This window comes from Leopardus geoffroyi, chromosome C1, assembly GCF_018350155.1.
Source record: "Leopardus geoffroyi isolate Oge1 chromosome C1, O.geoffroyi_Oge1_pat1.0, whole genome shotgun sequence".
Lineage (NCBI taxonomy): Eukaryota > Metazoa > Chordata > Mammalia > Carnivora > Felidae > Leopardus > Leopardus geoffroyi.
In genome coordinates this window covers 148,159,361-148,175,202 of record NC_059328.1, presented here as the reverse complement: position 1 = coordinate 148,175,202, position 15,842 = coordinate 148,159,361, and the positions used below count along the sequence as shown (strand labels likewise).

Genomic DNA, 15,842 nt, shown 5'->3' with positions numbered 1-15,842 from the left:
AACGTGGATAAAACAGATAGAATTTATTATTAAAATAATAAAATATATGTAACTAAAAACAAAGATAAGATTAAAACTTCTATGGACAGATTTGTCAAATTTTGACAAGAAAGGAATTATAATGCTATATTATATATCAAATCAATTGCATATAACAAGGCTTTCCTACTCCTTATAACTTGAGGTCCAACTGTGGATATATATAATCCTTTTGAGGAAACCATATCACTAGAACTGAGACTATGGAGAACCAGTAATGTAATAAATTATCATCATGTGTGTGGCCTGAGGGGAAGGGGAAGAAAAAAAAGAAATTATAATCACTACCTTCATAGGTTTATGTCTACTTGCCATATTAGTGCCTATACAAGAACATTAAGTTAAATATTGTTAATGTCTAAAAAATAATGAACTGAGAAAGAGAACCATCAGACTTCTAATCCACTCATACTTTCTTCGTGAGTACTGGTAGTTGGTTTGAGGTGATATGATAGCATTTTTATGTGGCATTTAAAATTTCAAAAGCCTGGGACATCTGGTTGGCTCAGTTGGTAGAGCATGTGACTCTTGATCTTAGGGTTGTGAATTCAAGCACCACTTTGCGGGTGGAGCCTACTTTAAATAGATGATAGATGATAGATGATAGATAGATAGATAAATAGATAAAATTTCAAAAGTCCTTATGGTTAATTAAATTTTTCCTCATGCTATCTCAAAGTGGGCCAGTTTTATTATTCTTGTTTTTGAACCTGGAAAATGGAGTCATAATGCCTATATAAGTAACTTTATTCACTTCAACTGTATTGCACTTAAAAATCTTCTTGCTTCCCCAAAATGAAGAATAACATGGTAACATGGAGACAAATTCTGGCTCAATAGGGTTAAAAAATAGAACTTACCATATGTTTTCATTCTTATGTGGATCCTGAGAAACTTAACAGAAATCCATGGGGGAGGGGAAGGAAAAAAAAAAAGAGGTTAGAGTGGGAGAGAGCCAAAGCATAAGAGACTCTTAAAAACTGAGAACAAACTGAGGGCTGATGGGGGGTGGGTGATGGGTATTGAGGAGGGCACTTGTTGGGATGAGCACTGGGTGTTGTATGGAAACCAATTTGACAATAAATTTCATATATTGAAAAAATAAATAAACATTAAAAAAATAAAAAGCTAAAAAGAAATAAAAATAAATTTAAAAAATAGAGCTTATAATGTGTTTATAGATTATCTTGTCTTTACTGATTCTGTTCATTTGAGTTTGAGCTGTTTTTGTTAGTTTTGGGTTTTTGTCTTTAAAATGGCCCTTGATGTTGAACACCTGTCTGTTGCCAATCATCTGAGGAATGTTAGTGTAGATGGTGGCCTCTGGATACATTGGATCTGCATCTCTTCATCCTTCATAGTACTTTCCTTCCAAAGCAATATTAGGATGTCACATTTTATTTTATTTTATTTTATTTTATTTTATTTTATTTTATTTTAATATGAAAATTATCATCACATTGGTTTCCAAACAACACTCAGTGCTCATCCCAACAGGTACCCTCCTCAATGCCCATCACCCACTTTCCCCTCCCTCCCACCCCCCATCAACCCTCAGTTTGTTCTCAGTTTTTAAGAGTCTCTTATGCTTTGGCTCCCTCCCTCTCAATTTTTTTTTCCCTTCCCCTTCCCCATGGTCTTCTGTTAAGGTTCTCAGGATCCACCTAAGAGTGAAAACATATGGTATCTGTCTTTCTCTGTATGACTTATTTCACTTAGCATCACACTCTCTAGTTCTATCCACGTTGCCACAAAAGGCCGTATTTCATTCTTTCTCATTGCCCAGTAGTATTCCATTGTGTCTATAAGCCACAATTTCTTTATCCATTCATCAGTCGATGGACATTTAGGCTCTTTACATAATTTGACTACTGTTGAAAGTGCTGCTACGAACATTGGGGTACAAGTGCCCCTATGCATTAGCACTCCTGTATCCCTTGGGTAAATTCCTAGAAGTGCTATTTCTGGGTCATAAGGTAGTTGTATTTTTATTAATTTTTTGAGGAACCTCCAGTTTGCACCAGTTTGCATTCCCACCAACAGTGCAAGAGTGTTCCCATTTCTCCACATTCTCTCCAGCACAGGATGCCACATTTTAAAAAGTCATTTTTATTCCCCTCAGTTAGCTATCAAATAGGATATCTAGGGCTGTAAGCAAAAGAATTCCAACCCAAGCCAAAGTCACTTAAACAATAAGGTAATTCCTTATTTTCCACAAAGTCCAGAGGTAGAGAAGCCCAAGAACAGAGAAGCCTGGTTTTCTGCATTCTCTTACCCTGATTTCCTACAGCACTGCCCACCACAACACACAGAAACAGAAAAGGACCTTTTCTTCTTCCCTGTAAGCTAGAAAACCTTTGACTTGTAAGACTTCTCCTCACATTTCATTGGCCAGAATGGGTTGTTTGTCCCTGCCTAGATCAAATACTGACCATATGAATAGATGTTTGTAAATGTCTTAGAATAAATCAAGATTTACTCCCAGGGCTGGGGATGGTGCTCACCTTCCCTAGAGTGGGGACCCTATGGGGAAGGTAGATCTTGAATAAAATTAGGATTCTGGTGGGCAGGAGCAGGAGTAGGGGCAATGTCTGCCACAGTTACCTTTTCCTTACACTTCTTATGATGAATATAATTATTAAAAATGTAGCATATGGAGTGGTTGAGCCATTATATTTTACTTTTAACAGGCTGTTTTATCTTGATCATATTCTTTCAAAATTTCCACTAGGAATAATATTGTGTCTTAAAACTAGTGTAGATGGATGTAGGGACAAAGGATGGTTTAGGAGGCATGCCATCATCCCAGATACTCCACTTATAAAAAAAAATACACATTCCAAGTAAAAAATTGAGCTTTCTATGAAAATTACTCCAAAAAAAATCTAAGTAAAAATAGCATACTTGCCATGTCAATAGGAAGTGTAGCTTCCAAATAAATCACTTAACCTCCTCTTCTGGCCAGATTCATACCCTTAAACCCTCCTATAAGAAATTCAGGTGCCATCAATTTTCAAACCTGCCATATTTTCACTTTCCTGTCACCTCTCAGAAGAAGGAAGTGTGCCTTTGGATGCTGATGCGAGTTCTGGCTTTACCTTATGGGCCATTTTGTTATTCTTTAATTTAGTGGATTCTGGCCATACTTTTGAGAGCCCACCTTATTCTGGCTGTCACCTCCCACCTAAAAGGCAGACCCTGGGGACCCTGGAGGTGAGAACTGCTGAGTGGGAATGGCTCTCCTGAAAAGACAATGTACTTACCAAAACAAAATCCAAGGAGGAGATTCTCTTGGTCAGAAACAAGTCTAAAGCTAGGAAGTCCCCTGCAACCAGGCTGAAAATCAAAGATAGATTTATATTTGGACAATGAGGGTAGGGTGGGGTAGTAGTTGGGGAGAGAGACAGTTTCAAGAACCAGGCTGATTAGATTCAGTGTTTGAGTCTGATATGGAAAGATAACGTTAAAAAGTAAAGTCAAGCTGTATTTTCTAGAGGGTCAGACCCAATACAGGCAGACAAGCAGATTATGTCAGAGCTATATTTTATCCACATTAATCCTCCAGTGTTTCACTGCAATCCTGCTTCTTAGTGGAGGAGCCCTAGGTGTCTCCTGCCACCGTTAACACTAGAAGAGTTAAGAGTTTTTCTTTGGGCCAGATTCACTGTGGCCAGTTGCCAATCTCGAGCCAGCTGTCTGATGCATCAGGTAGCCTCAGGAGATACTACCATTTTGCTGGAAAGCTGCCTTCACTATGAGAAAATTATAAAACAACTTTGAGCCAGTTTGTAAGCACAATGTTTATTTTCATAGACTTACTCCTGGTGTTAAAGTACCTTTTACCCTTATGTACCTTGCTTGCCACCATTGGCTGCCTCTCTACCTCTTCCCCACCACAAATGTGTTTTGATGTCATGGAGCCAGAACCTTAAGGAAGAGGCTTAAACATGACTAAGAAGAAAATTGGTAGCTAAGTTAATTGTGAGTCAGTTTAGGATTTCTGGAATGATTCAGACAGGTAGAATTAGGGAGACAGTCAGCCTTAGTGTGGTTGGATTCTCACAGCCATGGTTCTCCTTTCCTGAATTACCTATTTCGTTTCACATCCTAGGATATCATGATGAAATTGTATCATAGGACTTCATTATGGGGCAGGAACAGTGGGTGGGGATCGAGTGGTAGCTATCTCACACTTCTGAAGTCTGGAATTTCCTCAAGTATTGGAAGTGCCCAATACACCTGGAAACTGTAAAATCTTGGTGTGCTGTTATAAAGATGAAAGTTATGAAACCTTTGAAATTAGAAATTTTGGATGGACAAAAAGAATAGAAATTATACAAACCTGCCAAAGATATTTTGTCTAAAGATAATTTAAACATTGCAAAAATTTAGGATGACTTATAAGCCTTCATTAAACTTTTCTTTAAAATTATGGAGTCACTTTCCAAATTGAGAAAATAGGTAAGTGATCAGAATATTTTTCAATAGGTGTGTGGTTTAGCTACTTCTGTCATTATAATCACCAGCAGAGCAACTAAATTAAACAAGAACTTCGGAAGGTAAAAACTAACCTTAGTTATTTTATATGGCTTAGCTATCTTACATAGATTTTTTTCTGCACAATGGAAAGATGTTTGATTAGTAAAGGTAAATGTTCAGATTGGAATTTAGAAATGCAGATTTATTAAATTTTATTTTATTTTAGAGGCTAAGAAGGGAACAACTACTTTGTTATTGTGAAGAGGCTCTTATGTTTGAATATTCCTCCTAGATTTTTACTATCCAGAAGACTCAGTGCATATATTATGGTGGGAGCTTTCTCCCTCACCAACTGCATCCTAATGGAGATGTATGACTGAGCCATTACTATTGCTGATGTGAATATTTGCCTCAAAATTTAAGCCTGTGGCTCTGGAAATGGCTATAAATACTCTAAAATAATAATATTGTGAGTATTTATATATCATTTTAAAGCCTGTTTTTAGTTTTTATTCTATGTATATTAGAAAAATGACTTACAATTTGCGTAATTATGGTAATTGGAAAAAGCTGTTGAGATGTGAGGTTCTAAAATCAATAAGAAGAGCAAAAATGGATCATTTGTGACATACGTGGTTTGAAATAGTTTTACTGTTATATTATCATTTCATATGTTTAAGTGGTTTTAATGTTGTCACTAAAATGGCACCTAATTAATACATTCACACATGTATAAAAATGCACTCAGCACCACAAATTCTCCTGCTGCTACATTTATTTATGGCAATGTACACCCGTTAATGTGTGCTTTTATTTGAAAAGCATTTTTGTAAATGTTTGCTATTTGCACTTTCTCTTAGAGTATAGCCGCAATCTTGCGCCACCATTCAGTATGAGAGATCATCAAAGCAATTAGCTTAGAAGTACTTCTCCATTTACCAAAGGACTAAAACTACTTTTGAAAATTATGGGTCAGATTGCTTCGAGATTATCGTAGGTCAGGTTCTGTAGAAGGAAAGCTGAGACAGGAATTGTAAGAACAAGTGATTTGTTGGGCAATACTCTCAGGAGAAGGATGGTAAGGGAAGAAGGAAAGAGGAGGGGGAAACATCTATGCATGGAGGTGATCTCAGTAGAAATGGGCTGCAGTTTGCTGCCACAGTGAAACTCTCGAGCACGAATGGTATCATGGAATTGCTTCTATCGTGAGGCAAGTAGGCTGGACTTTGGTACCCCCGTATCAGCTGAACATTGGTCGCAACTGGCCCTCGAGAACAGGTGGGAGAGAAGCCTCCTCGGTGAGGCACTTCCCATTTGGTCCAGGGCAAATTCTCCAGAAAAGGGAGGTGCATCTGTGAATTATCAGCATCTTGGTGATGGGAATTCTGGTTAACAAGGGAGATCAACAAGGCAACAACAGCATCTGCTATATAGATGAATGACAACTTAAAAGAACAGAGAATTTACTGGACCTCAGTTCTATTATTTTCCCTTCCTCAGCACACACCCCACCACACACACCTATATTTGTAATCAAATAAATGTGGGGAGTCATGTTCAAGTCCCTTTGATTAGAGAAACAGTTGAAATTCATAAATGAAGACATGGACTTCAGGCCTATTCTTTTTTGTTTTTTGTGGTGTAGTAATAGGAAATTTATGGGCGCCTGGGTGGCTCAGTCGTTTGAGCGTCCGGCTTCAGCTCAGGTCATGATCTCATGGTCTGTGGGTTCAAGCCCCGGGTCGGGCTCTGTGCTGACAGCTTGGAGCCTGGAGCCTGCTTCGAGTTCTGTGTCTCCCTCTCTCTCTGTGCCTCCCCCACTCATGCTCTGTCTCTCTCTCTCTCTCCTTCAAAAATGAATAAAAACATTAAAAAGAAAAGAAAAGAAAACTTATGTGGACAGGGTGCCTGGGTAGCTCAGTTGGTGAAGCGTCTGACTTCAGCTCACTTCATGATCTCACGACTTGTGAGTTTGAGCCCGGTGTCAGGCTCTGTGCTGACAGCTCACAGCTCAGAGCCTAGAGCCTGCTTCAGATTCTGTGTCTGTCTCTCTGCACCTCCCCTGCTCATACACTGTCTCTCTCTCTCTCTCTCTCTCTCTCTCTCTCTCTCTCTAATAGAAAAAATAAACATTAAAAATGTTATTAAAAAATTTATGTGGCTGACTCTGCTATTAAAATGCATTTTTGTTATCACAAATGAAAATGAGTTCCTGGAGAGAGGACCTGAGGCATTGTCCATGAAGACTTGAGGGTGTTTCAAATGCCAAGTACACTTGGGCAGGCCTTTCTGCAGGCTTAATACCCCTATTTGAAATACCTTGTTTGCAGAAGCCTTCTACTGTCTACACATTCATAACTGATTCAGACAGAACCAATGCATTCAGTGTGTTTGATGAATGAGTTCATCTTAAATTCTTTCTCTGCAATAGATTATTACATCATACAGAAGAACTGTAGAGTATGCTTCTTCCTGGTAGAACACCTCCAACCCTCTTTTCTTCCCATTATAGAGCTTAGTGAAGACTATCTTTGAAAAAGAATTTTTTCTTTCTTGCTACTTACCGAAATACTGAAATGCTTTACAGAAACTAGGTAACCTTGTATGAGGACAGTGGAATCCCATTTGTATCACTAATTTAAAGAGATCTTTATTCTATTTTCAATTGTCAAATATTTTTCAAGGGCATAGAAGACATATTATGTAAATTCTGTGATTTGCACAATTAACTTTAAAGCAGAAGATCATTGATATAGTAGAAATAAACAATAGCAAGTATCCATCTTGGATCAAATAAATACTTGTTGCTAATAATATTCACTCTGATTGCATCTGTATTTGATTATTCCAATTTATTAAACAGGAATAATGATATGCAAATAAACCCAGAATAATAAAGAGACATTAATTCAGATTAGAAATCAAGCTGATATTGCAACCTTTTCACTCTGCATAGGGCTTTGCTAATTCTTTCTATAGAACACAAACCAGGCCAGTGCCTACGAGTATCCTGAAATGCAAAAGGCATTTTGGAGCAGGTAGACATGTTATTGGATAGGACCTTGAAGAGCTCCTATTTACAAATGATTTCTTCAGTGGTCTGAAATTTAATACCATTGGTAATCTGCTCACTAACAATATCTAGTCTTAATCCCACAAAGTGAGAACTTGAGAGAATAGATGATCATTTTAGACTTGTTTTAAAGTCAAATCCTAAGTTAGTGCTTTCCTCAGGCCTTAATTTCCTTTGTACAATTGTTCATTTAATCATCTACATTTGTGTTTTCCTCCAGGAATAAAAATTCCTTTTTAGTCTGTGTGTCTTAATAATTTATTTTCCAATATTTGTTTATTTCATCCATTGGTCATGGTTTTTAAAATATTGTTTTGGCAAGATAGAATAAATACTTCTAAAATATTATGTCACTTGGCAACTTCTTGAAATTATGCCTGGAACTCATGGCAAGACCCATAAAGGATTGAAGAACTCACTGTGTTATTAGAATTTAGAACATTTTCTATAGCACACATTTAATTTGGCTAATGTATTAAAAAAAATAATAAACCACCCCAGACTTTGTTTTCTATAATCAGTACCATTTGCTAATAGCTTGAGCAGTGTGAATTCCCTCAAACTCCATGATTGCTTAACAATATGTTGTGACATTTTTCTTGCTTCTAGAAATTTCCACTTAAGTGAAGAAGACCAATGGATTTACCAGGCTGTTCTGGATCAGTATCCTGCAGATCTCTGTGGTAGAAGGACTCTGTATCTCAACATGTTACAAAGATATTTTCCTCACAAATCTAGGCATGATTTGGTGAGTGCTGGACCCTAATAACAGCAAGTTAGATTGTTTCAGTGGTCCATAATAACTAAGCAAAATTTGTATTTCTACAATGGTGATCTAAAAATTATTTTTTCCTATACTCTAGAAAATAATAGGGTTATAGGTTGAAAATCTCTCATTTTTCTTTTTTTTATGTTTATTTATTTTTGAGAGAAAAAGAGAGCACACAAGTAGGGGGAGGGGCAGAGAGAAAGGAAGACACAGAATCCAAAGTACGCTCCATCTCGCTCCATCTCAGAGCCTGACATGGGGCTCAAACCCATGAACCATGAGATCATGACCTGAGCTGAAACTTAACTGACTGAGGCACCCAAATGCCCTGAAATTCTCTCATTTTTCAAGTTATATCATCCGTAAGAAGGTGGAGAACCCCTCAGGCCACATATATTCTCCCATGCTTACTTGCCCCAGAGATCTTTATTGTGGCTCCCTGGGTTGCTTTGCTAGTGTTTGACCTCTCACTGGCCCACCCTCAGAAGTTCTGCAATCTCTGGGTCTTGCCCGAAAATGGGGTGCATGCTCATCTGTCCGCAAAGCCTGCGCATCTCAGCCTTTTTTCTGTGTATAATCTCCACCTCGACAATTCTGCTTGATCTCTCTAGTCAGGTCTGAAACACATGCCCCAAGTTAGAACTCAGAGTCATGACTGAAATTTCCCTGAGAAGGGCCTGGGAGACTATTGTTTCATTCTCTAGTTAATAAGGCCACAAAGACAAGAAAACAGAAGTTACCATGTCACCAATTAACTTCACAATAACTCACCTTGAAACATATATGTAAACACACATGTGAAAGTCTTAACTTCTAAATGGGCCATGCTTATAAAATATTATCAAATACTTTGCATTTTTGTAGTTGTTTTAAATTAAGCAAGTAATAAGACCAAATGTGTATCAAATTTACCTTTTATCAGTCATCTAAACTGCTGTAAGACACATAACATTAGGTGAAAAAGTACTATTTGTGTTCCTATTTTACAGATGAAGAAACCGGAGCAAAGGCCACAGATAGTATGACCATCCTTTCTTATCCTTTCCTACCCCCCACCCCCGACCCAACAACTATTTGTTTTAATTCTCACCTTTATAGCAGATACCTGTTTTATGAAAAACATGTTATACAATAAATAATTCACTCCAGTTTCTTTTGGTCTTAGTTTATTAAATTAGATCTTTCTCTTTATTCCCTGTTGATTCTATTTGTTTCTCTGACCAGCTGTCATTTTTAAGTTTGTAAATTTTTATGTTTACCTGCCATTAACATGATAAAGATTTTTATACTCACTTCTTATATTGGGCTCATTAGTATGCATTTCTGCATGGTACATGCTTCCTTTCTTAGTGTTTGACAGATTTTAAGTATATTTTTGGCTTTTAGGAACAAAGTTCAAAAGTTTCCAGAAGAGATTTTGGTAGCTGATATTTGGTTTAATTGAAGCCATAGCTTGTTTTATCATGTCCCTGATTAACCATACCTAAATTATTATTTTAGGACAACCTTATCCTACTTGTTAGATTCTTTTCTCCTGCTGTTTAGGGGCTAAATAATGTACCAAATTCAGAGATGTGGTCTATACTAGCAAGATAAAGAATTATGTAGGTCAGTGTGGCTCTCAACTTCAGGAGACACAACTTTATATAAGGAGTATTTCAGAATCACCTACAAAGATTTTTCAAACTACTCAGGCACTCAGGCAATCCCCATTCCTATTCTTTCCCTCAGAGCTCTGAGGTCTCCCATGGTTGGGATGCATTGCCAACAGGAACTACCAGTACCCATGTGAGAATGTCATGTCCATCAGGAGTGTAGGATGGGAAGAGCTAACATCATTGCTGGAATTCCTTCAAGTTTAGACATACAAACACCTGGGCATTCAGTAATCAAGGGCAGACTGAATTTTTAGGGTTACCATAGAAGTTTATGCTTTTTAGCATGTGTCTAACTGATGAACTTTAAGTAATTGTTAAGATACCCAGTCTGATTTAAAGATGGAGTATTTTGGGGGTGCCTCTGTGGCTCAGTTGGTTCAGCGTTTGACTTCTGCTCAGGTCATGATCTCACGGTTGATGAGTTCGAGCCCTGCATCAGGCTCTGTGCTGACAGCTCAGAGCCTGGAACCTGCTTCTGATACTGTCTCCCTGTCTCCCTGCCCCTCCCCCACTCATGCTCTGTCTCTCAAAAATGAATAAATGTTAAAAAAAAAATTAAGATGGAGTATTTTTGAAATTATATGTAGGGGAAGCAATGCTTTCTGTTCATAGGTTCATTGCCACATAGATGTGGAAGTTGTGTTAAGGCTGCCTCATCAGACTCTATCTTATACGAGGAAACTAGGACTTATAAGCTGGTCCTTAGTCACCAGTTAGCCATAAGCTCAGAACTACAGGACTGGTACCTTGTCCTGGTTGCTACATTTAATATTAAGATGTTTGTCCCCAATTTTTCAAAATCATTGGTTATAATTCATTTTTGTAACAATGACATAAAGCACAGGCTCAGTTTCATAATAAGTGTTTACCATCTCTTATCAGGTGGAACATGAGAAATATTGTGATCAGTATCACTTTGCTAGGGAGCAGCGAAGGATCCTGATATCAAATTGGAATAAGAACAGGAGAGACTTTATGAAGAAGGCCATACTGACACTTGCTGAGGCCTGTGCAGCACATGCCATGGAGGGCACGTTGGCAAAGGATAGGAGAAAGCAACAGGAACTGTGTGCTCATCTGAAAGCCAAGGTGAGGTGCTCTGCTAAATGTGTTTCAGGATTTGCCCTGGTATTCATTTAAGAACCCACTTTCCCTTTTGTTCAAACCAAACCTAAAGTTCAGTTTCTCTAGAAATTTAATTTTCAATAAAATTGTTAGTTTGAGGAGCACCTGGGTGGTTAAGTATCCGACTTCAGCTCAGATCATGATCTCGCAGTCTGTGGGTTCGAGACCCATACTGGGCTCTCTGCTGACAGCTCGGAGCCTGAAGCCTGCCTCAGATTCTGTGTCCCCCTCTCTCTCTGTCCCTTCCCCACTTGTGCTCTGTCTCTCTCTCTCTCAAAAATAAATAAACGTTTAAAAAAATCTAAAAATTGTTAGTTTGAACCATATGAAATTGTGATTCTTTTAGATCAACAGTCGTCAACAATCAATAATTTCATATGGTTCAAGTGGAAGTTACCAAGAACCAAGAGGTTCATGTTTACGTTTGGATTGAGAGATATCCAACACGAACCACAAATGCTGCACACCAGAGACAGGTGCTGGATGAAATGTAGAATGTAACCATAAAGTCAAGTCTGATTCTGGCTCAAACACCCTGGGACCTCTCATTCACACTAAAGATGTAAAAAAGGTAAAATTATGAAAAAAAAAAAAGAGAGGATTTGTGAAGAGATATGTTGAGGAGATCTCGATGGGCTGTGTAAGAGCCTTCAACAAAGTGAAAGAGGGAACGGATGGGGTGTTCCTCTTCCTCACACCCAGCGAGGGGCCTCCAGGGTGGCTTGGAGAGTTTAGGGGGCATCTCCTGCAGCTGGAGCTTAAAGATTGGTGTCTGATGCTTACAGGGAAATAGAGGAGCTGCCTCCGTGGCAGAATTGAAAACAAGGATGGCTTCTGTGTTGGGAATAACTGCATTCCCCATAGTGCACGAGTCCTGGAGGCCCCATGTGGAGTGTTGTTGGCAGGACCATTAAAAACAAATTGTATTGGGGCGCCTGGGTGGCTCAGTCCGTTAAGCAGCCGACTTCGGCTCAGGTCATGATCTCGCGGTCCGTGAGTTCGAGTCCCGCGTCGGGCTCTGTGCTAACAGCTCAGAGCTTGGAGCCTGTTTCAGATTCTGTGTCTCCCTCTGTCTCTGACCCTCCCCTGTTCATGCTCTGTCTCTCTCTGTCTCAAAAATAAATAAATGTTAAAAAAAATTAAAAAAAGAAAAAAAAAACAAATTGGATTGAGGTACAGCATACACACAGTAAAGTACACAAATCTTTATTTACTGATAAACGATGTGGTAGGGGAACGATAGAGCAACAAGTTTGATTCTATTGGTAGAAAAAGATAACCTGGTAGGTGTTACACTATAGCAATTAATAGCTGTAAAATAGCTATGACATATAAAAATAGCTATAAAAACAAATGTCTCTTTTAAAACATTAGAGGAGGGGCACCTAGGTGACTCAGTTGGTTGAGTGGCTGACTCTTGATTTTCACTCAGGTCATGATCCCAGGGTTGTGGATTGAGCCTAGCATTGAGCTCCATGGTGAGTGTGGAGCCTGCTTAAAATTCTCTCTTCCTCTCTTTTGTCCCCTCCCTGACTCATGCTCTCTCTGTGAAACAAACAAACAAACCAAAAAAAAAAAAAAAAAAAAAAAAATTAGAGGAAAAATGCCTGCTCTGCATTTTTTGTAAACAAAAAGATATTATTTGGGGCATTGTGTAAACTTGGGACCTAGAAGGAATAGAAGCTGCATCAAGTCTAATCTACCATGGGCTACAGATCTAATGCTCGTTTCTTCTCCATCCGTGGCTGATAAGAAACACACAGGGGTCAGGGACTGGGACAAGTCTTTATATACTCATAGTCTTTTTGTATTAAATTTGCACACATTGTCATTAGCCTTTCAGCTACTCTGTGGGGGATATTTTCTTTTTATTGTATTGCACTGAGGTAAACATGCATGCAGTAAAGCACAGAAACATAAGTGTGCAATTGAATGAAATTTTACAAATATATATTACCCATGTAAAAACCACTGAGATCAAAATATATAACGTTTTCTGCAGCTCAGGTTCCCTCATGCCTCTTTTCAGTATATATTACCCATACCCCTAACCCCTATTCTGAATTTATCACCATAAATTAGTTTTGCTTATTCATGAATTTCATACAACTCAAAGCACACAGTATATACTCTTTTGTACTTCTTTCATTCATCATATCTGTTGAGTTTCATTCTTGTTGCATGTTGGAATTGTTTGTTTTTCTTTATAGCTGGGTAGTATTTCATTGTAGATATGTCCCACAATTTATTTATATGTTATCCTGTTAATGGAAATTTGTGTTATCTCCAGACTTTTGCTTTCATGATAACAGTGCTGTGTGAACACCCTTGAACATGTCTTAGGGTAGACACATACACTCGTTTCTATTGGATCAATGCCTGGGAGTAGGACTTCTGGATCAGGTGTGTTTGGCTTTAGAAAATACAGCCAGATAGTTTTCCAAAGTGGTTATACCCATTTTCAACCAGTTTCAATTGCTCCACATCCTCACCAACACTGGGGGTGCCAATCTTTACTTGTAGCTAATCTTGTGTATGTGTAGTGGTACCCCTATGTGCTTTTCATCTACATTCAGAATAGATTATGAGCAACTTTCCATTTGCATATTGACCATTTGATATCCGCTCCTGTGAGATGCCCACTCAAGACTTTTGCCTGTTTTTCTATTGGATTGTCTGTTTTTTCTTATTCATCTGTGTTCTTTATACATTCTGCATGCAAGTTCTTTTTTTTTCTGTGACTTTTCACTCTTTTAATGGTGTCCTTTGATAAACAAAAAGTTCTTAATTTTAATGAAATTCTTTGTTTTTAATTTAAATGTCTGAGATATAAGTTTATGCAGTAAAATCACCCTTTTATAGTTAGTACAGTTCCATGAGTTTTGACAAATGCGTGACATGTAATTACCACCACAAGCAAGGTATAGACTGCTTCATCACCCTTCAGAAATCCTTCATGCCCCTTTGTACTCAACCCCACACCCACCTTCAGCCTTTGGCAACTACTGATCTCTATCCCTATACTTTTGGCCGTTTCAGAATGTCACAGGAACATAACCATACAGTATGTGGACTTTTGGGTCTAGCTTTTTTCACTTAGCATAATACATTTATGATCTAGCCATGTTGTTATGTGTATTAATAATTAACTCCTTTTTATTGCTGAGTAGTATTCCATGCCTGGGCTTAAGCACAGTTTATCCATTTATGACCTATTTTCAGTTTTTGGCAATTTGTGTTACTTTGCTTATGGTGGGCGTGGGCTTTATGCTTCCCCTGTGAGCCTGTGCCTGGGAGACGCTTGCCACTGTTGTTCCTTCCCCTGCAGTAGATTCTTACTAGACACTTCCTGGCCTGGTAGGGGAGAGGCATTCTGCTTTCTCGGTTCAGCTTCAGTCTCAGGCAAGATTTTTGTCTTTTGGTCTTGGGACTAGAACCTGCTTGGTGATCCTGCCCTCCACCCCATGGCAGACAAACTCTGCCTCGGGTCATGGTGGTTCTTGTGTGGGAGAGGTCTTCCTGCCCCCTCCCACCCAGGAGAGGTGGGTTTCTTTTGTTTTGTTTTTTGTTTTTTTCCCCCAGCTATAATGGGTCTACATCCCTTACCACCCCCCCCCCCAGGGGCTTTTTTTTTTTTAAGGTTTATTTTTATGTTTGTGAGAGAGAAAGAGTTGTGTGTGTGTGTCTGTGTGTCTGTGTGTGTGTGTGTGTGTGTGTGAGAGAGAGAGAGAGAGAGAGAGAGAGAGATAGAGAGAGAGAGACAGACAGACAGCAGAGAGCCAGATGCAGGGCTCAAACAGTCATGACCTGAGTGTCAACCGACTGAACAACTCAGGCACCCCAGCGGTTTTTGTTCTATAGGGGTTTTGTTCATATCTCTTAGACCTGTGATAACATAAGAGGCTTCCTCTGCACACCTCCCCTGACTCTGACCTTTCTTAGGAGCTTTCTGTGAAGTTTGTGGAGAAAAAGCCTGTGAGGGGGTGTAAATTCCCCTTATGTCTATAACTTTCACGGGTTCTATACTCTCACATCTATGAAAGCAGCAAATTGTAAAAATTTAACTATTAACCCATTACAGACGATTAGCTGCGATCTTCTTACCCACTTCTACAGTGGCTGTGTCTTTCCCAGGTGCTCTGTCTCAAGTAAGCCAGTTTCCACATTGCTTCTCTCCTTGGAGACATCTGCCTTTCTGTAAATTTCAGGTTTATTTGCCCTCTGACCTCAGCTCTCTGATGGGTTCAAGAGAAGTTCTGATGTAGGCTATTCGGGTTTTTCTTGTGCTTCAAGTGGGAGGCAACAATCTTTCCAGCTTCTTACATTCTAAATGGAAGCTGAACATCCTCATGAAATACTATTTATCAATTTTTCATGTGCTCTATTTAAGAAATCATTGGCTAATGGCACAGGGTCATTTTCAAAGGCATCCTGCCTGAGATTTTTCTGCCCAACAGGGCTCCTGCCAAAGGAGAGGGGATTCCCCCCCAAAAAGTGGGCTGGAATAGCAGTAAATGGGAACCTGATAGGTGGAAGAGAAGTAGTTAGACAATGTACATGACCCACATTAGGGAAATTTTTCCAGAAACAGCCCAGCTATCAATCAAGAGAACAAAACTGGTAGGAGGGCAAGAGTCAGCATTAACCACCTGCCAGGTTTACTTGGGACGGCATCGGTCACCAATCTCATGAGAACTCT

The 15,842-nt window shown here is 38.9% G+C and overlaps 1 protein-coding gene across 5 annotated transcripts in view; it reads left to right on the top strand.

Annotated features, from left to right (window-relative positions):
• The window catches only part of CCDC148 (coiled-coil domain containing 148), a 253,766-nt gene that overhangs the window by 99,726 nt on the left and 138,198 nt on the right, over positions 1-15,842 (top strand). For all 5 annotated transcript variants that reach the window (XM_045479918.1, XM_045479917.1, XM_045479920.1 and 2 more), the window contains 2 exons: positions 8,201-8,339; positions 10,901-11,107. In XM_045479918.1, the coding sequence (XP_045335874.1) occupies positions 8,201-8,339; positions 10,901-11,107 (346 nt within the window). The remainder of the gene's footprint in view (positions 1-8,200; positions 8,340-10,900; positions 11,108-15,842) is intronic.